The 21,397-nt window shown below is 39.3% G+C and overlaps 1 protein-coding gene across 8 annotated transcripts in view; it reads right to left on the reverse strand.

The window, feature by feature from the left end:
• Positions 1-3,364: 3,364 nt before the first annotated feature.
• Positions 3,365-21,397, reverse strand: part of LOC131693191 (glycogenin-1) — a 64,106-nt gene continuing 46,073 nt past the window's right edge. For 3 of the 8 annotated variants that reach the window (XM_058980821.1, XM_058980820.1, XM_058980822.1), the window contains 3 exons: positions 7,637-8,012; positions 4,930-5,880; positions 3,664-3,928 (listed from right to left, as the gene is read on the reverse strand). In XM_058980821.1, coding sequence (XP_058836804.1) covers positions 3,849-3,928; positions 4,930-5,880; positions 7,637-8,012 — 1,407 coding nt within the window. In that variant the 3' untranslated portion in view covers positions 3,664-3,848. The other 5 variants (XM_058980816.1, XM_058980818.1, XM_058980815.1 and 2 more) reach the window with 5 other exon arrangements.

A 21,397-nucleotide genomic window follows, 5' to 3' on the forward strand; every position in this document is an offset into this window, starting at 1 on the left:
AAATTTCACCCTACTATATATGATAAGAAAGCCAAATTCAACATGTTTAAAACTTGTATCAGGGGGTGGGAGTACGGGTAAAGGGTTTCAGTATGAAAAAAACACTTTTTTCGCGATTTTTTTAGAAATTTAACTGAAGCAAATCGAACCAAACTTTTGAAAAGTTATCTCGAAGACTCAACGTAGGGGTTAGGTATTTTTTACATAGAATGTATATGCAAAGATTGAAATAAATCGGTTCAGTAGTCTTTGAATGACAGTCAACACTGCAAGTCGTGTTTTTTCAAAGACGTTCTAAGAAAAGCTTCACCTACGACTCGCTTGTTGATATTTTTGCATAGAAAAATTACAGCATGTTAATGAAATGAAATATTATAATGTACAAGTTTTGATTAATTCGCTTCACTCAAATTTCTAAAAAAATCGCAAAAAGTGTTTTCTTTATACTGAAACCCTTACCCCCCCTTGAGTCGTATACGCCTTAAAACCTTTCAAGTCTAGAAGCTTTTTTGTATACTTTCGATGCACAAGATATTTCACAAATTTGAAATAATAACCATATTTTTCTGCAAAAATCTTTTGGAATGCTCGTTGTTTCCATGGGTATGAAGCATAGCTTTGACAATGCTTTACTTATTTTGTCCGCGTATCCGGTACAAACGATAGAAAACATTATGTTACGCAATGAATGTTTTATTGTGGTTCCTATAATACATTACCTTTTCTCATATTTGCTCTTAATATTGTGAATTAATTATTTAAAATAAATCAATCTATCCGCTCCATATACATTATATGCAACTGTCATTTTTGCCTGCCCAACGGCTCACCAATACATATGCGCTCTGCAAGCACCCTATTCAAGTCTGCATCGAGAGTCAATTCCGCAAATTCCCCCACATCACTCCAAAGATGATCGCCAGATGGATTAACGCTGCAGGCTTGAAGACCAAGCAGATCTGATGAAGCGACAAAGCTTTGATGATCGGATGATGTCACGCACGCCTGGAAGTCGACAAACGGTGACAAACTATAATGGTAATAAAGCCACAGAATGATGTTGATGACGACGACGATAATGGTGAGCAACTATCATTTCTACTCAGTGCTGCAGTAAATATTGAAACACCAGCCAAAAGCGACTGAAATACACGATTCTTTATGTTGGTAGCACTGCACGAGGTCACGATGACGAATTAGAAGTAAAACTAGTATAAGGATTTTCGGAGATAAGTAGAACAGCTCTTTTTTTATCCACGCGACGTTTGTACTGCCTCTTGCATACCTTTTGGTGGCCGTATGACCTAGCTGCTTGCAATTGGAACAATTCATGACCTGCGGTACAAACAGACGCACAGGTAGATGGGCTCCTCCTACTTCAACGTAGCTCGGAAGTGCAGATCCGGCGAAAGGCACGCGAATCGAGTTTGATGGATAGTACTTCCCATTTTCGATGGATATTGAGCGCAATTGCTTACCCTCCAAAATCTTATTGTGATTGAAGGTTAGGGTCCTTGAAGCGGCCAACCCCATCATACGTCAGAACATCAACAGCTAAGCCCGCTTCATTTACAACACCGTCAATTTCCACTTTGCAAGAAGGAATGTAGACGAGATACTCTATCGTGAAGGGGCTATTGCTAGCGATATCATTGGTCTGTTTCAAGTCAGTAATGACTACGGGTAGCTTATCTGACCGAACCTGTTTAATCTCGCTCACCCCCTAGTGCCGTTTTATCTCTCTGGCCTAATATGTTCGTCGTCGAATGTGATTATTTCGTTGCGAGAGAAACGCACTCAACAGGATTAAGACTCTGGGATTGAATATCAAATTTACATCAAATTAGAAAAAATGCATGCAAATTAAGATGAGATGTTTCGACTGGTCATTACGTAATCTAAGGTGAGTTTCGGCAGCACAGTAAAATTTCAATTGCGTCGATTATTTCGTCATCTTCGCCAACGTTTCGTCCTGTGATTTGGGCCTTCTTCAGGGCCCAGCTTTGTCGATCACGGACCGAAACGTTGGCGAAGAAAGGTCCAGTGATCGACTTTGTTCGACGTTTTGTTGAATGTATGGGTAGTTTTTGTAGGTTTTTGACGTTTTACACGCAACTCAAAATACATTATGAATGACTATTTTGATGGAAAAAAATGCAAGTGATCTGCCCCTAGGTAATAAATCACTATAATAAACATGTTCGGTGCTTCACTATACCCTCTGCCTTAGCAAGCACTTTCGCACTGCCGAGAGACAACTGGGGACAACAAAACGCACTTGTTACCCGGTACAACGCTCGGTTACGAATGTCGTGAAAGAATTAAAAAATTAAAATAAATGAAAAGTGCTCGAAAGTGAAAGTTGACAAGTGTTACACTCATATTTTTATTTTCATTTCAATTTATTTGAGATGGTTCAATGCGTGAGCGTTATGCGTGTCTTGCTTGCAAAAAATAAATAATAAAGAAATACTTGATTTGTTACCATTGCATCCGTCACACGCAATTTTCCACTGCGTGTGGAGATTCTGGTTCTGTGGAGGATCATTCGGATCTGCTTATCTTACCTGTCGTTTTCATCCATGCTACCATCGCTACTGCTGTCTCGAAGTTTACGAAGGGGTTGTTTTAATATAATTATTTGATTTATTGACTATGATTGTGAAGTCTTCCTCCTTTTTATCTACATCGTCTTCAGCGTTTAGGTTGTAGCATTAGGTGTAGTCGTTGGTAATTCAATATTCGCTGACGGTCCAAGCGTCGTTGTTGACTGGACAATTATTTATTCTTTTCCTTGAGGATTTCCACGTACGGTTTTCCATAGTGTGCAGATTTTTCACAGAATTGATACGTGGCCGATTGATTGTAATAGGTACACAGCGTGATCTACATACACACGCGCGAGTCTTGCTAAAACACAATCAGCGAAGGCTCCAAGCCGTTGTGAGAGAAATCTGCAATTGCTCAATTGAACGTATGAGACGATACATTCTGTGATCAGAACCGACCAAGAGTCTTCAGCGCTAAATACACGTCATCGAAGTAAAGCAGAAATATCAACGATCCCAAGTAGCCTTCCTGGGCCTGGAAATCGCTAATGACAACCATTATCGATTTAAGCCGAGATGAAAGTCTAGTAACCATCGTTTCACCGAGCTCGATAGCGTTGCCGTTACTGCGATCCAGAACCAGAGCAAATGAAGCGAAGACTTAAGGAAAAAAATATTTTAGGCTTAGAGGAGAAAAACCGGACGTATGGTATGATATACCTTAAAAAATATACTTACCTGCGTGATATATCACTAACCATTAGTGGTTGGACGGGGATAATGCCTTCTTAATGTCAATAGTTAACTAGCTTGGCAACAGGGAAAAAAATAAACAATATTTTATTACAAACCAATAACAATAATAATAATAATAGCGATAATAATTATCATTCCACGCCACAACAATCTCTCCATACAGAATATTCAAACTCGGATTTGTACAGCGACATTAGTAGTAAAATGCATATTTATAGCAATATAAAATAAAACAGGCACTTTTCGGATTCGGCACATGTTTGGGTCTCATATCTGTTTAAGAGTTTGTTTTTTTTTTTTTTTGGTGTGCTACCATCTCACAATATCGTGCAATAGGTGCGGAAGAATTTGGCTACAAAAAGAAGAAAAGGAGAAAGAGATAAAGCAATAGATAGTAGAACTTAGTAGCGGTGGTGGTTTGGGAGGAATGGGGCGCCTGAGAATTTCCAGTCAATTTGTTTTCAAAATGTTTAGGTGGTACTTTTAGAAGAAATCGAAACAACAAACAAAAAATGCAGATTTTGCTTTTACTCTCTTTTTTCTTTATTTCACATCTTTTCGCTTCGTACAGGTTATACACGAGAAGAATAGATTCATAAGAGTAGACTTTTTCTTTACAGTTGCTTTATTTGGCGTTTCCGTTTTGTTGTATTTTTATTGTCATTTTTTGACAAACGAAGAAAAGAGAAAGGATAAGGTTGTGGACAGCGCAAAACGGTGCAAGAGCAGGAAAGAAAGAAAAGAAAGAAACGGGTTTAAATTAGGGGAATCAGTAAGACATAACGCACTCTAAGGAGAGGAAAACATTTTGAAAACAAATTGCAACGATTAACAAAGAAAGAAAAAAAGGAAGATAAAAGTGTTACCTGTGCCGGAAGAAAAAGGCTTTCAAATAGCGATTTTTTGTTTACTATTTCTCTTCCTTTGGTGGATTGTGGGGGGAGTGTGTCCTAGCTAAATAGTATCATTTTTCATCACATCGGTAATTCAGATTGATGGCGTTGGAGTTCACGTCCACGCTTCTAATTCACTGTTTGATACAAAATTAAATTCTCTAATTTCTAAAAAAATTCCACAAGTAGTCGTGAAACAAGTTTTTCACCGTTATTGAGTAACACCGTTATTATTGAGGCTAAAGTATCCAAATTTTTACAGTTTTATTTCAATACTCAAAACTGAGTAAACGAAAAAGAAGTTCCGCTTTTCTTGATTCCGGGATCACTCAAATTTTAGATATTATAAATAAGTGTGCTACGCTACGGAAACGAAGAAACCAACAACTTTGACTCTCTCAACACCATCAATTCGAATTGATGTCTCACGCGAAAGAGAAGCTGTTTGCTCACTGTCAATCGAGCTTCCACCCCTCGTTTCGGGTAAGACGCGGATGTCATGTCTACTGAATGTCACCGCATGCTATGTCGTTGTCGTCTATTCTATTAGATGAACAAAGTTTACTTATCTAAAAATCGTTGGTTGAATCGAGTATTACTACACGTGTATTGATGCGTGTATGTAGAGGTAATTGACGTATTACACCGGAAACAAAATGACAACAACAGATTTGAAATGAACTGTAGAAAGAATGGCGCATAGCAGGAAGAGCGCTACTTGTTGGCTTTACCTATGCGGGCAACTTTACTTTCCCGTTTACGTCGAGGTGGCACCGCCGGCAGTTCGTCGCTGGCTGTAAGAGGAACGGCCTCCAGCTCTTCGAGAGTCTTCGGTATTTTCTGGTGGTTTTTGGACAGCGCTGTTGGTAGTGATTGACGGATGGTTGCGTTTGTGGTGGTAGATGATGCTGACTTTGACGGACTCGTGTGATTTGTCGTAGATTTAGGAGTAGTAGTAGTAGTAGCAGCGGATTGCTTTGATTTGGTAGATGATGATGGTTTTTTGACTGATGGAGTTTTTGGCGTAACGGTGGCCGTCTTTGGCGAAGGTGGTGGCTGAACTGTTTTAGGTGACGGAGTTTGTGGGGAAGCTGGTGGTGATGTTAATCGTTTACGTCGAACAGTTTTGGGCGGTTCGACGTTAGGTTCTTTACCTGCCATCGATTCCTGAGCCACTTGCTGCATCTGAGGTTTCTGAGACCGTCGAGGTGGAGAGGGTTTTCGTTCTGCACGAAGTGGAGGAGGAGCAGATTTGGCTTCTTGTTCAGGAACCGATACTGCTTCTGGTTTCAGCTCTACCGGTTTAAGCGGCTCGATTACTGGATCGAGTAGTTTAACCGGCACGATTGCAGGTTCTTGTACTTCAATCAGGCGGGGTTCGCTTTGAACCACTGTAGCCGTAGCTACGCGTATCGGAGCATCGACCGCGTCGGAACCTGGTTCGTCGTCATCTACGCTAGGATCGTAGACAGTCTTGGTTTGGGTGCGAGTCTTACCTTCCGGACTCTTTGTGGTGATGACCTGTTGATAACCTGCAAATACTTTCTTGGTCAGTGTAGTCGCTCGGGTCGTGGGATCGTACTGAACCGGTGGGGGCAATTTGGAGCACCTGACGCTACGCTCATTTAGTGATGTAGCGTCTAAGCCATCGTCTTCTTCATGGATGGTCGCCTCAATTAGAACTGTTAACCCAGGGGGGCGTGCAGGTAACCAATTAGTTTTAGGATGTGTACATATTTGCAGTTCGGTACGTCACAATAGCAGATGAGTTTTAGTTCGAAGAAGGGGAAACAGTATAAAAAGATGAAACCAAATTTTAGTTCTGTGCCCAGAAATCATTGCTTACTGGCAGTCAGTTGTTCTTCGTTTCAATCAAAGAAAACGACCGCGAGGTTTCATGCACCAGTACCAGAGCACAAAACAGAGAAAAACACCGGTTTTAGTCGAGAATCACAAATCACCACACGAACACAAAAACAATCTGCCTCCGTTTGTCACGCACACACACATTTAGCCACCACTAAACCAGCCTACTAGACCATGATCATAATTTCGAATGTCTTCTAATTTAGCCGGTAGCGGCTGAAGTTTGTTTACAAAAATCTCTTTAGCCCTTTTGAAGAATTAATAATTTTCTTTGCACTAAATTTGATGGTATCGTTCCATTAGTGATAGTGATAGTTGCATATTAATGTAATGATAATTTTTGTTTGTGTTAATCGTCCTTTCTTTTTTAATTGATTGTTGTTTTGATGAAAGCTAGATCAATCGGAACACTCCCTTCATGCTAATTGCTAAGTGTTGCACCACAAACAAAGGAGACGGGGTTAAAAAACCGCAAGCACGCACAGACACATACAAAACTCGAATCACATGACCGATTAATGAATAAAAACAACACAATAACGCACACAACATGGTTATCTCTGTCAACCGCTAGAGGAAGAAAGAGAATGAAATAATCGCAGCTAGCTAGGCTATGATAACGAAAGAGACAGTTGGAACAATGAATGTTCGTGCTTTCGAAACGAAATCCAAAGATAGTAGGCGAATACTCCTTTCATAGTTTGTTTATTTTTGTTTTCAAATTCAAAACATTATCTTTATTTTCGTTCAATACCTATATTCACTACCAGGAGGTTAAATTACTTCTAGAAAATAAACTATTTGCGCTTGCTTAAGCCTCCTGTGCGTTTTTCTAGACTCACCTAGCAAAGATTCGCGTTAATTTTGAAATTTTTGAGAAAAGCTTGAAATCAAAAAAAAGATGACAAACATATGGATGAAACACAGAATGAATGTTTGTTTTTGCGAGAAAATAAATGACGTCAAAATTCGAAATAATTTCTTTTTTAAATTCGCATAAGTCACCCTAATGATCATAAGCACATACGGACTTGAGCTGCTTTTGATGTGATGATAGTATGGCACGAATGTTCGAGTTCATGGCATGCTTTGCAGGCAAAAACAAACTGTTCTACCCTTTCTATTATATCAGTAAGATATGGAGAGAGCGTCCAGTGCAAGAACAATGGACAATGAAACACTGTCATTACAAACTGTACCCTCCAGAGCACGGGTACGTACGTGTATTTTTCGGTTAGTGTGATTTGTCAGTGTGATGAACTAATGGATTAGTGATGAGACTATGGTTGACCGCCGTCGGGTACAGGATCTGACAGTTGGTACCGTCAACTTGCTTACTCTGTCGGACCAGTTCTATGGCTTTCAATTTCACAGGGGATGATCTCGTCACCCCCCTACCGAACTGCTGTCGCCAGTGGTGACCGTTCCAATCGGTTAAATCCTGTACCCGCCGAGGTCGAGACATTGTGCGGAAAGAAAAACAGCAAAGTAACAGGTCCAATCGAGGGCCAAATCTTGTGAGAAGCTTCCGCGGCGCGTGTACCGGTTGCCGTAAAGCGTACAGTCAATTACCTTCCTTCTTCTCGACAGGTACTTTGTCCTCCGGCGGCGGAGTTGGCGAGCGATCCCGCGGATCCCGCTTCGGTGTGGCAGAACGGGACCGGGATTTGGACGAGCGGCGTCTATGGGGAGATGGGCTGACGGGGACCGATACCGATGCTGTTGGTACCGGTGCCGGTTCGGGTTCGGATGCCGCTGCTGTCTGATCAGGAAGCATTCCTAGAGTCTGCTGGATGCGACGCCAGATATTTTCGAACGAATCCCGCCCCATATAGTCAATATTGCCCTGTTCCCAGCACTGACGGCGCATGTGCTCTTCGTACGCTTCCTGCTCGACGGACTTGGGTTCGCCGAGGTGTAGCTGCGACAGTGCTCCAGCAAGGCCACTCTGAGGGGAAAAGGAAAGATCAAAACAGACCGGTTCATTGTAGTCTCGTGGGATCGTAAGATTGATGGTCATCATAGTAGGCGGGACTCCCCATTGTAACATATTAGGGTGTACTGACTGTGAACTAGGAGCTGGAAAGGTAGCCTACGTGCAATTTCACCATGATATATGAAACAATGGACAAATAGGAACGTGATACCTTTTGATTCTTCTGTTGAACGGTTTGAATTGTAACTTTAAAAATCGATTAGCGATTAGTGCCTTACAATGTCTTCTCATTTTCCTAATTGGAAAGGGGAGGATGGTGAAAGAATGGTAGGGAAATGAAAAATAACAACACAGTACAATCACAACACAAAACAGTAAATAGCATAAATGCTTTACTCTTTAAGGAATAATGAACCCTACTGATAAAGTCTAAAGCTCTTTATCATAGCGGGTTAGAAACAACATATCCTTGAATTTTTGGCCCTGTGCTTTGGTGCATTTCTGCGGGTTAGTTACACACATGAACTTCCACAATCGAATTCAAAAAGATCACACGAATAATACTCAGCACGCTGAATACGTGACAATTGAGTTTGCAGTGTCCAGCCTGGCGCCATTAATTTTTGGAATCGTAAAACTGCAGTTATTTCTCCCCATTTCAATGACATTAATTTGATTAATCTGCGCTTTGGTATCATTGCATAAATTTGCCCTTGGTTAGTAACTTGTATTCTTTGTCACTGAAGTTATGAGATGAGCGGTTAACCACACACTTTGTTCCGAATCTTCCAGTTTTAATGGACGATCAATGAAATATTTAGACTTTAAGGGATTAAATTTATAGCTTACCTGCTTCCATTTTCAACTTTAAAAAATCGACATTTTATTCGTACAGAATGATTGTAGAAAATATTAGTAACTAAATTGTATTGGATTCGTCCCTTCAAATGCGGCAATTTTTACCAGAACAACAAGCGTGACACTAAGCTTAGTATGGCGGGAAAGATTCTGTATTACGTGGTTTGACATCGTCATTTTTTAACCTTTCGCATACCCAAAAAATGCATGGAAATGGCCCAATTGTTCGATCAGCACTATTTGTGAATTCGTTTCGATCATTTTCCTGTCATTTACGGTCCTCTACTATCTTGGCCCCATTTTCAAGCTTGTTCTCATTCACAGCAAAATTGCCGTCTCTGAACCGACGAAACCAATCTATCCACGTTGTTTCTGATAAAGTAGTACCATCATACGCTTGAATTAGTAATTGATGCTGTTCCGACAGGTACAAACTTTCCTGAAAGGTTAGTCCAATATCTTTTCAAAATTTCGGAAGACACAGAAGGGATAGTTTTTAACGATAATAACGTTTAATGTACTGAACGGAATTACACAATGTTTGCACTAATCAGTCCGGATATTATGCACCAATTTCGAATTACACGAGTTACTTCTACAATCAACGCAAAATTGATTTCAGAAAATCTATTGGAAGCGTCATGGAAACCCGAAATTTTTCAGCATATTTCAGACAGAATATGAAGCACCTGTTTCGTTAGGCAAAAGAAACTATTTTCTTGTAGCAGTACGTTTGAAGCAGCTTAAAACTGGAAAATGTTTAAGGTTTATTATGTAAGTATTTAGAACATTGTTGTTGGTGTATTACCATAAGTTTACATAATTAAGTTCCGTTTTATGAGGAGCTCTCAATACTTCTGCTTACGTTTTTTTCCACCCAAAGACAGACTTGTCGGTTCTCACGGTAAAAAGGGACAACTCTGTTTTTGCCATGAGACATGCTGGTGAACTCGAGTGATTCGTAGTTATGCTGCCTAAGCTCGACCCTCATCAGCAGAAGACAAAAGTTAAACCCGTAAGATATTTAGCCTGTTCTAATGACCCTGCCACTTCTAGTTTTCCGATCTGTATACTTGCTTCTACAGAGTCTGTACCTGGTGAAGATTTACCTTTGCACATTATCTCGATCGTCGCCATCTTATGGCATTTTCGTTTTTGACAGTGCACTACACCGCTGTAGTCAGGTCTGGGTCATTTCGCCGAAGGTCATTTCGCCGAATGGGTCATTTCGCCGAACAGGTCATTTCGCCAAAGGTCATTTCGCCGGTTTTAATTTTAATTAACTGATATTTTACCAAAAACAATTTCAATGGTTATAAATAAAAGGTAAATTCAATCTTTTGACCCAAAAAAACAATATGAGTCGATCAAATATTGATTCAATTCGCAAATTTTGAACAATGAACAAGGCATATAGTAAAAATATACATACTTGGCATAACAATTTCAAAGAACTACTACGCTAGTTGGAATCTGCTGTTGTTAAAACCGCATATCAATCGGCCTTTAAAAATTAAAGACAATGATCAAACATGTTTTCAATGCCATGCTACACTAATACCATCTTCCTTGGTTAGTTTTTGACAACTATCGATCGTCCCAAATAAAAAATCGAATTTGTTAGTAGTGGCGTGATGTAGTGGTCCAGCCAGTTCGCTGGTAACTGTATACCAAACAACAAACAGAAATTTAAACAAATCTCAAAAAAAGAACAAAAAAATAATAGAAGTAATTTGAAATTTGAGAATTCGTAGATTCAATATATTATATTGAGATAATATTTTGCACAATCTTTTTTAATGAATATACAATTTAAATTGTATTTGAGATAGGATTGATGTAATCCATTAATTCATATTCATGGTAGTTGAGCACAATTTTCTTCAATTTTTGGTTTTTCAGTTCAACGTGCTTTTTTATTATACCACCGCCTCCAGCCAGAAAAGTAACAGCGCGACCTGCTGCAGCTTTTTGTTCCAACTGGATCTCCTTTATAATTTGAATACTGCTAACATGTCATCCTCCTACCAATGCGGTCCAGCGGTTATGCCAAGATTCAACATTATCCGTTATCCTCGGAAGTCCATTTTTTGTGTTTTCATAAATGGACCACAATTGGGGTGGAAAAAGTGGTGGGTTTCGTTTTCCAGATCTTCTTTGTTTTTTGCGGCCAAGAACGTATGTTTCTTCTACATACTTTATTAGCGGAGCCATATCTGTTGGAGCTGTCTGCTGGATGAGAGAAAAGGCTCGAGAAATAGCTTCTGATGGTAAAAAAGACAAAGCACGCAACTTTTTAAACAAAAGTGCTGCATTTTTGTTTGTCGAAATCACTGGAACCAGACCATGCTTTTGGATGTGTTTCCAAATATTCTGGCTATAGTGGAAAAAGCATCCAATTTGCGAAGAATATTCGTGATGAAAAGCATTGATCATGCCCTTCTTGAAGTCTGTCAGGATCATTTCTGAAGCTAACTGAATGTCTATCTGAGATGTAACTGCTGTTAGCTTTTCGAGAACTTTTTTGTAAAGTTTCTCCGTCTTATTGGTCATCAACACGTAAACTGCTGGAATAGTATGCGTGTGTACTGGTGCAATACTTGAATGAATTGAGAATAGTTGTCTATAATCCCCGGGGACAGTATCAAACGTTGCATCTGTGACCCAGTATCGAGTTTGATGCAGTCTTTTTATGTCTTCGGTTGATGCGAATAATATGGCATGGCCCTCTTCGATACTGACTTTTCCCCTGAAAAATTGATCTCCGTCGACGGTCCGCTGATACTCTTCAGGTATTATCAAATCTCCCGAGTTCTCGTCATCAGCACTTCGAGACACTTTTGACCGCGCTCGTCGCACAAGCTTCCTCTGAACGTTCGAAGAAACCTGCAGTTGGACCACGTTTGATAACCCAATTGCGGCAGTTCTAGCAATTCTCACTGGTGGACCACTATCGCTTGCCGCATGGCGCTTTATTGACATCCGCAGTCTAATCACCTCCACTTCTATTGAATCCGGTGCATGAAAATGATCTGATCCGGTTGTCATGACAACATGTGCCGTTCCACGTTTCTCTTGCCGTGCAGCTGCTGCGTTCTTCATTTCGTCTGTTTCTGTTCCGACAATCCCAATAGAAAGTATCGTCCGTCTAAGTAACAAAACATTTTTAACACTTTTGGACATATAAAAGTCGTATTTAACTTACGTGCTTATTTAAACGGTACAAAAAGCCTTTCCAGTAACGAATATCGCCTCCTCTGGAACTTTTCAAAATTTCCGCGGCTTCCATTGTGAAGAATGTTATACGATCTATTTCGATTTGAACGTGAGACGAAAATAATTTTCTTCTGGTGAACTTTTCATGGCTTGCTAGGAATAATATAGAAACGATAGCCGAAATGCAAATGTGGTAACTATGGTATCACTAAGTGTTATGTTGTATGTTGTTTATGTTATTTTATTCACAATTTGATAAAATGTTGTAACGAGGTGGCCGCTGACCCGCAAAGCATTGATTCACTCGTCGCCCGGTTTGCTCAAACTTAGTGGTTTCAATTAGTTCAAGTCCGACGGAGCGGACTGATGTCGGACAGCACGCGAATAAAAGCGATGTGGCGTAGGCGTAATGAATTACCTAGTTTGCAAAAAGTTAAAAATATTCTTGTTTGGAATATTTACGACAGCTTTTTCGTTGCATACTTGCCGCTGTAATGGAATAAATAAATAACAGCGACGACTAATGTGACTACGCCACATCGCTTCAAGTCAAGTGCTGTCCGACATCGCTCCGCTCCGTCGGACTTAAACTAAAAAACCCCTATGTTTGAGTAATCCGGGCAAACTAGTGGATCACAGGTTTGCTTGCGGCGGCCACCTCGTCCTGCGGATCCTCAGCGGCTTCGGTTCCTTGTCCTCGGTTATGCGGCTGGGCCGCATCACACTGGCTTCGCCGCATGCAACATGCACATGCAAGGGCAGTGTAATAACCGAAAAATGGTTAAGCCAAACTGACTTTTTTATTTTAATTTTCTTTAATTGTCTATGCTTTTTATAAATGTGATTTAATTTTAAAATATCAATCAAAGGCAATATACTTCGGGGTTGATTTTCTGGTGAAAGGTACATTCTGAACAATTATTTCCGGATATTGAAATTGTTAGCAGAATAGTTTTGTGTGGTAATTATAATTTCTAGGGAAATTTCTTTAACATTATATTTTCTAGAGAATGCTTTGGCAAAAAGTTTTACAACCACGTTGGACTCCATCTGATTGTAGTAAACATCGTAAATAGAACTATATATTTAATTTCGGGAATGATTATTAAATTGAATAAATTTTCTACAATAGCAGTAATATAATCCTTAATTGCTTAGGTATTAAAATTGTTAACTTTGCGGAGTCGTTCATTCTTCTGAGCGTATTCATTCATCTGTGACATACCCTTAATATTATTTAACCATTGAAATTACTTTTGGTACGACATGGCTAATTCGATGAAATGACCCATTCGGCGAAATGACTTTCGGCAAAATTACCTTCGGCGAAACGGCATTCGGCGAAATGACCCGCTCCCGGTCAATACGTACTGAAAATTCACTGTGCCTGTTCTTATCAATCTAATTTCAAGTTCCGTTTTTGCTAACAAGCCCGTGCATCAGGTTAACAATCCTTTGTATTTCCCTTCAATGTTCGTTATTATCGTTCGTATACGTGTATTTCACAATCTGATAAGGAAGATAAGAAATACTTTCTACTTCTCGCACTATCATAAACCTTGGTCTGTATAACGTGTTATCACTCGGTAGTTTCAGCCCAATAAATATATCGTAGGGAAGGAATAGCGAAATTTGTCTAAATACTGTCGCAATAAATAGTGATCCCGTCCATTATGCAGATAAGATTAGCTTTTCTAGGCAATACTCCCACAGTCGGCTGTGTGGAGCTCAAATTGCATTTGTTTAGAAAACAGGATACTCTTGGTAGCCGGCTACCCGTAGTATAAAAATCTAGTCTATTGATATAAATTCCTACTTACCACTTCCTTAGCAACTCTTATTAGATAATCAGCAGTCAAGCGTGATAAAGTTAGTCTGCAATCCGCCAAAATCATCGTCACAACGCAACGCAAGAAAATCATAATATAACATAAATATCTTTTTGCTCTGAGTATTCGTATACTCGGAGACTAACCATCACACCGCATTAAAACATATTAATTTCGTGATCGCATTGCCTGTTTCTGGCGAATCCTAGACCTATACCTGTCCCTCAATCCAACTCCGTAATACCTATAGAAGCGTCACTGAGGCGGTGACCTTCCTTAAGTAGGTATTACATCAACATTTCCTACCCTATCCTAACCATCGGTGAAGATGATCATGGCCGGCAATAACGATTCTCATGCTATTGGTTTACTGAGCTCAAAAGAGATAAAACCCATTCTCGATAATTTATCTCACAAACAAGATGAGTTAAACTACTTATAGGCAACATGATAATCGTTACTATGAAATCTACGAATAGCACCGTGCTTCACAACGCAAAGCAACTTGAAGATAGCGTTTCAACGTTGTGGTTGCGATTATAAAAGTGGCTCCGGACAATCATAGCCACGTAGATGTCTGGACGAGGCCAAGCATCAAGTATATCAAACAACCCGTTAGTTCGCGGCACGGATGCTGGACTGGTTTCTGATCATTCCTAGGCTTGCTGTAAAATGATGTGAAGAATAACTGTGCAAAATTTCAAAACGTGTGGTACAATAGATTTCGAGTAATGATGTAGTTACATCGCAAAACAAGTTTTCGACGAGGCTCCTCTGAAGATTCAATGTCACTCGCTCAATTTTCAGTATTTTGCCATGAAAATTTAAGAAAATTTTGTTCAATTGTGGCATTATTAAATTGAATGAAATTGAATGAATACACTAACATTCTCTGTATCGCTACAATTTTTAAATTTTTAAAGATGTTCCGTTTTTTACCGAGTTAACCTTACCTTAGTGTTGACAGGTAAAAAGTATGGCGTGCAGGCATTGTAATTCTCACTCACTCACGCGAGAAGGAGCTTATCCGATGTCCAACTTTTCAGGATAAGGTCGCAAAATTCTCCGTCTCCACAAATAGCGTGAGAAATTTTTTTCTGATAAAATTTATCTGATTTTTCCTTCTCACCGGAAAAGGTGATAGATAATATTATATTTTCATGGAAATCAACAAAAATGTCAAAATGTAAAATTATTTTCCAAGAAAACCGACCAAAAAGTATGATAGACTTGATTTGTGTTTTAGAATAGCGCCAGCAAGGCAGCGAGCGCAAAAAGGATACCGTGATCAACTCGTTCGCGCATTCTTCGACAGATTTATTTATGGCAGCCCTTAGTTTGCGCCGCTAAAACAACAAAAATGATCCATAAAAAATTGAAAAACGATCCATAAAAAAGTTGTCCATGCTCCATAAAACAAAACTGAAAATCCATAAAAAAGTGTGAATGATCCATAAAAAAGGGTGATTTGATCCATAGATTATGTAAAATTGAACCATAAAATAATCGCAAAAGAGCACTAAAATAGTAATAAAAGAGCAATTAAAATGAACCAATGCCCCATAAAAATATTGGAAATGTTCCATAAAATGATACATTTTGCGCCATAAATTAACTGACATTGATCCATAGAATATTAACAATGTACATTAAAACACGTCGATATGTTCCATAATATCGACAAAAATGTTCCACGGTATTACAAAATGGAGCAATAAAATGTCAGAAAAAGTTCCATAAATTTGATGAAAATGTTTGCTAAATAATTTTTCTTGATCCATAGAAGATGTAAAAATGAACATTAGAAATGATTCATATATCGAACGTTAAATTATGGTTCATGGATATTTACAAAACGATCCATAAGAAAATAAAATGTTAAACGATCCATTAATATGTGCTTATGCACCAGAAAAATTAAAATTAATGAATTCATGCGAAATTTTTGCCATTCGAACTAATAATAAAGTTTATTACATTTGGTTGTAATGTCAAACTACAACAAACAATGCATACATTATAGTTAAACTTCAGCTTCCGTACCCAACTAGTCAGCTAACTGACCTTAGCTAACCTGAAATCATTGTGGAAACTCTTTAAACGTCAGGGTATTTATGATATTAGAGCGCTGAGTGTTATTAGACCACTTATACAGGCTGGCATGAGTCGCAAATACTATCTGAATAACTATCTGAAGCGAAAACGGACACTTTATACACGAACACTGACTAATGTGGCTACGCCACATCGCTTTCTTGTGCACTGTCCGACTTCGCTGCCGCTCAGTCGCCTTTTAACTAGCTATAGCCCCTATGTTTAAGTAAACCGGGCAAACGAGAGGACCACAGGTTTGCCTGCATTTCTAATGTTCATTTTTACATCTTCTATGGACCAAGAAAAATTATTTAGCAAACATTTTCATCAAATTTATGGAACTTTTTCTGACATTTTATTGCTCCATTTTGTAATACCGTGGAACACTTTTGTAGATATTATGGAACATATCGACGGTTTTAATGTACTTTGTTAATATTCTATGGATCAATGTCAGTTAATTTATGGCGCAAAATGTATCATTTTATGGAACATTTCCAATATTTTTATGGGGCATTGGTTCATTTTAATTGCTCTTTTATTACTATTTTAGTGCTCTTTTGAGACCATTTTATGGTTCAATTTTACATAATCTATGGATCAAATCACCCTTTTTTATGGATTTTCTGTTTTGTTTTATGGAACATGGACAACTTTTTTATGGATCGTTTTACAATTCTTTATTATATTTTATATGCAAAAGTACATTTTCCCTTTATTTATCCGGAGAAATAATGCATTGTATTTATCCGGAGGAAGTTGTGTGACTGCCAATAACATTTCGTGTGAAAATGTGAGTTTTTATTGTCGAAGTGGCAAATTATCCGAACCCAATAACTCATATGAGTGATTAATGCAATACCTGATGACGTGTCCATGGTAACTTATACACCTAGTATTATGCGTGATGTTTTTTCTAGCTCGTTCCACAATAAGTCTCTTCTTCACTGCGTAAGTTGTATATAAGCACAGATCTGTGATCTGTGATATAATTGTCATGCCCATTTTCGCAGCCAATTTTACGAGAACTCATTACTGGTGAGGTCTAAAACTGCCCGTCGATTCGCAGAAAACAACGTATAACCTGATGAGATTTGCGGTGCTTCAGTTGGGTCTGGGTCAATTGGCATAAAGTCATTTGGCATAAGGTCATTTGGCATAACGGTGTAGGTCATTTTGCATAGCGCACATTTGGCATAACGGTAATTTGGCACAATGGTCATTTGGCATAATTTTGAAAATGGATGGCACAATGGACATTTGGCATAACAGTCATTTGGCATACCAGACATTTGGCATGTCGGACATTTGGCATAATTTTGAGAAGTGATCACACTGGAGGTCATTTGCCATTTTTTCAACTACAGTGGACACGCATAATTTAAAACTGTTCGAGAAGGCAGGTAATTCGGCATAGGTTTAAGCCGTGTTACTGCTGAAGGGCTTTCCGTACAAATATTTTTATGTTAAGGAAACCGTAATTTAGCATAACGGGCGTTTGGCATAGGTATATGCAGTTATAAAGTTATTGATTACCAGGATGTTTTTTGAGTATATCCTTCAAATGACTTTATATGAGCTGGTTTAGTACTAAAATTGAACTGGAACCAAAATTAATTAGATTATTCTTCTTTACCAATTAATAAAACAACATTTACGACTAATGTGGCTACGCCACATCGCTTCAAGCCGCGTGCTGTCTGACATCGCTGTCGCTCCGTCGGACTTAAACTAATTTATAGTCCCTATGTTTGAGTAATCCGGGCAAATGAGTTGATCACAGGTTTGCTTGCGAGGGGCCACCGCTTCCGACGGCAGGTCGGCGGCCACCTCGTCCTTGGTCTCGGTTATGCGGCAAAGCCGAATTGCACTGGCTTCGCCCCAAGTACTAGAGCAGTGTAACAACCGACGGTTGAATATATGTAAGTTCATTCAAATAAATCATCGTTTGAGAAACATGACGAAATCCACAAATGATGAAGTAAATAATTCGAAACAACAGCTCATGAAATAAAGGAAGATAATAAGGATAATTTTAATTATTGTAAAAATGTATGGAAAACCAAAACTCATTGGCGATCATAATAATAATAGCCAAAACAAAACATACGTCGGGTGGATCGCAGTTCTACACTATACTTTACTAAAACGTATGCCATAGCAAAGAATCCATAATTGCAAGAATGAACAAGCACACAAATTTCAAAAAGAAAACTCAAAAAACTGCTCATATTTAAAAGAAGGCAAAATCAGTTATAAAATGTTAAAAATTCACTCGAAATATAATCAATATTATTATTATTGTTGTTTAGTGCATCTTTAACCTTATGGGTCATTTACATGATAAACTACACATTCGTATGTTATGCCAAATGACTTTCAGTGAGATCGCTTAGCAAAACTATGCCAAATGTCCGTTATGCCAAATGACCAGTGTGATCAATTCTCAAAATTATGTCCATTATGCCAAATGACCTTATGCCAAATGACTTTATGCCAAATGACTTTATGCAAAATGGCCCGCTATCGTTTCAGTTTATATTCTATCATTACGAAACGGATGGATAAATTGTGTAGCACATAACTGTATCAAGTCTTTTTTTTTAATTTTTAAACTCCATTCAACAGAAGAATACTGAGGAATCTTATTCTCGTGTACCTAAACCTGTGCGATTGGTCCCATTTGACATATCATTGTTTGGAACGCCTTGCCAATTTGATCAAGTCCAGTTTAATGAGTATATAATTTACATAGTATTAATGACTTTCGTCAAATGAGACCATCCCAGGCAGCAATAACGGCATTAAGCAATCGCTACCTAAACAGAAATAAAATAAATGCTCGACAATATTTGATTGAAAAAGGGATAAGGAAAAAGCAAACTACTTTTCCATACCGTGTTTTTACGGGCTACTACGATTTTCAAACATATCAACACGTCCGCTGTAGGTTGGGTATTCGGTTAATGACACAACACACGGTGAAAACTAACTACATTAGGTTTGTTCCTATTGTCGGCCTATTTAGTAAGGGTTATACGACGGTGATCACTAATAGGAACAGAAGTTCTAGTTCAATAATGCCACAAGCGCAATGCCACGAGTTCAGGACACCTTATCTACATTTGAACAATGATATTTTAAAACGAACATAGGAGCGTACATGTACCTTACGTACTGTAAATTTTGACAATAAAAAGCATGCAGTCAGAAACCAAACACCATTTAAGGGATACATTGTTAGCTGTGTTCCGTCTTAACGGTTTGCGTGACGGAAGTGTTAGTCATGTAGAAAGTACGTACCCCGTTACCATGCTCTGTCGATTGATCGTGCTGATATTCTTGTTGTTGATGTTGTTGTTGTTGATGATGATGTTCACCACCACCGCCACCATGTTCATGCTGCACATCAACACTAGCAGCTGCACCCCCACTAGTAGAGACCTCTTGCGGAATCGAATGATGGTGGTACTCTTGCGGCGGCTGCTGTTGTTGATGATGATGCTGACATTGATGTTCATGGGAGTGATCAACGGCACCGTCACCTCCGCCAGCCTCCACCTGCCCACTCTCCAATGGGCCCGGTTCCCAGTGACCCCCTTGATCATGTTTATTCACATGTTCAACCCACTGTTCTGTGCTCTGAAAAACATTAGCATCGTGGTAGTGATCGTGGTGCTCATGATGATGCTGATGAGTGTGATCTTGGTGATGTGCATGATCATGCTGTTGTTGTGGTTGTTGGTGTTGCTGTTGCTGCTGCAACCACAGCTCATGATTGCGTTGTTGCTGTTCTTGCAACCGTTGATTGTCCAGATACTGGTAATATAACCTTTCCTCTTCGAGTTTCTGCTGTTGCCGCGCTCTTTGTTCGCGTTCTTGCTCCTGCTTCAGCAGGTATTCTTCCCACGGGTCAACGTACTCGGTTGATATATCGTAGGTCACTACAAACTCATCCCGATATTGTTGATAATACGGGTTAGAATTACCATTCACATCAAAGCCACCACCACCACCGTTCGAGTGCCCATGAGTGCTGAAGTTGTCAGTCCCGGTGGAACGATACGAGCTACTACTAACCTTGCCTGGTTTAATCCAGCGCCTGAAAACTTGTTGCTGTTAAGAGGGAACAAAACTCAAACTTCTTAGAACCAACAAAAGTGTTAATCTAGGTGGGAAAACGAGGCGGGATATCGGTCTCAAGCTCGCTGCAGGTGCACTTATCAAAGTGTGATAAAACAGGATGACAATATTCGTTACGATCGCAAGTATTTACCTTTATTTTAACGCTACTACAGTATAAAAACTACCAATCCAACTATAATTTTGTAAGATTGAACATTGAACAAACATAACAAAATGCCAAATTTAACTACACTAAAAAAAATATCGCCTGAGCTGGTGGGTCAGTCGGATTCTAGTCTATCAGTCTGGTGCATAGTCTGCTCGATGCGACTCCAGACGTGCTGGAAGGCGTCGCGACCGTTGAAATCCGCGTTTCCCTCTTCCCAGTTGTGACGGCGGATCACCTCTTCGATGCGCACCTGATCGGGGGAACGCGGTTCGCCGAGTTTCACGCTGGACATGACCTGGGCCAAGCCACTCTGTTGGAAAGTAGGTATATATACTGTGTGTAAGAGGGGTTTCGGTAAGTGGGTTTGAAAGGTCAGACGAATATGTCACAATCATCGGGAACGAATTGTATTAGCCGGGATAGAAAGTTTGAGACCCGTACTAAAGAACGTTTGCAAATGCATTTATTAACTCTACGAACAACAACCAATTTGATTTAGCCGTTTTCAATACCTGCTCTCAACAATTCTTCAAATAATTTAACTTTAAAATGCTTGAGTTAAATAGAATGGCGTAGCTTTGGGTCAGTCTGGTCTGTTTTGTTTTGTCTTTTGTAAACCGTTCATAATGATATTATCCCACTAGCACATCGCTCTGTTTTATGTTAGGCGTACCAACCCAAGAAACAACGCCTGATCAGATCAGGCGGCTGATCAACAATGTCATTTGTTTTTAAAACGAAAGCTTCACTTCTCAGGAGATTAGCACAAAAGACAATTCATACTTTTTAAGCAATAACGAATTATCACTCCGCTTTCCACAAGTGCAGATTGCTTGTCAAATAAAAATTTATTTTAGTGAGGTTTGAACCACAAGCGTCATTCGTCTTTTTGGAAACAAAATACATTTCAATTTCAATAACAAAATATTTAATTCACGGAAAACCAGCCGTTTATCCTGGGCGTAGCACTTTACGCTGCGTTCGTGGATATCGGTGAGGAATCACTGTCTGCTTTGCCCTCACCTGCTTGGCATCGGACTCGTCAGTAGGGGTGGAGATGCTGTCGTCAAAACCCTGGCACCAAACATCTCAACGCGAAAGCGACT

Source organism: Topomyia yanbarensis, chromosome 3 (assembly GCF_030247195.1).
Source record: "Topomyia yanbarensis strain Yona2022 chromosome 3, ASM3024719v1, whole genome shotgun sequence".
NCBI lineage: Eukaryota > Metazoa > Arthropoda > Insecta > Diptera > Culicidae > Topomyia > Topomyia yanbarensis.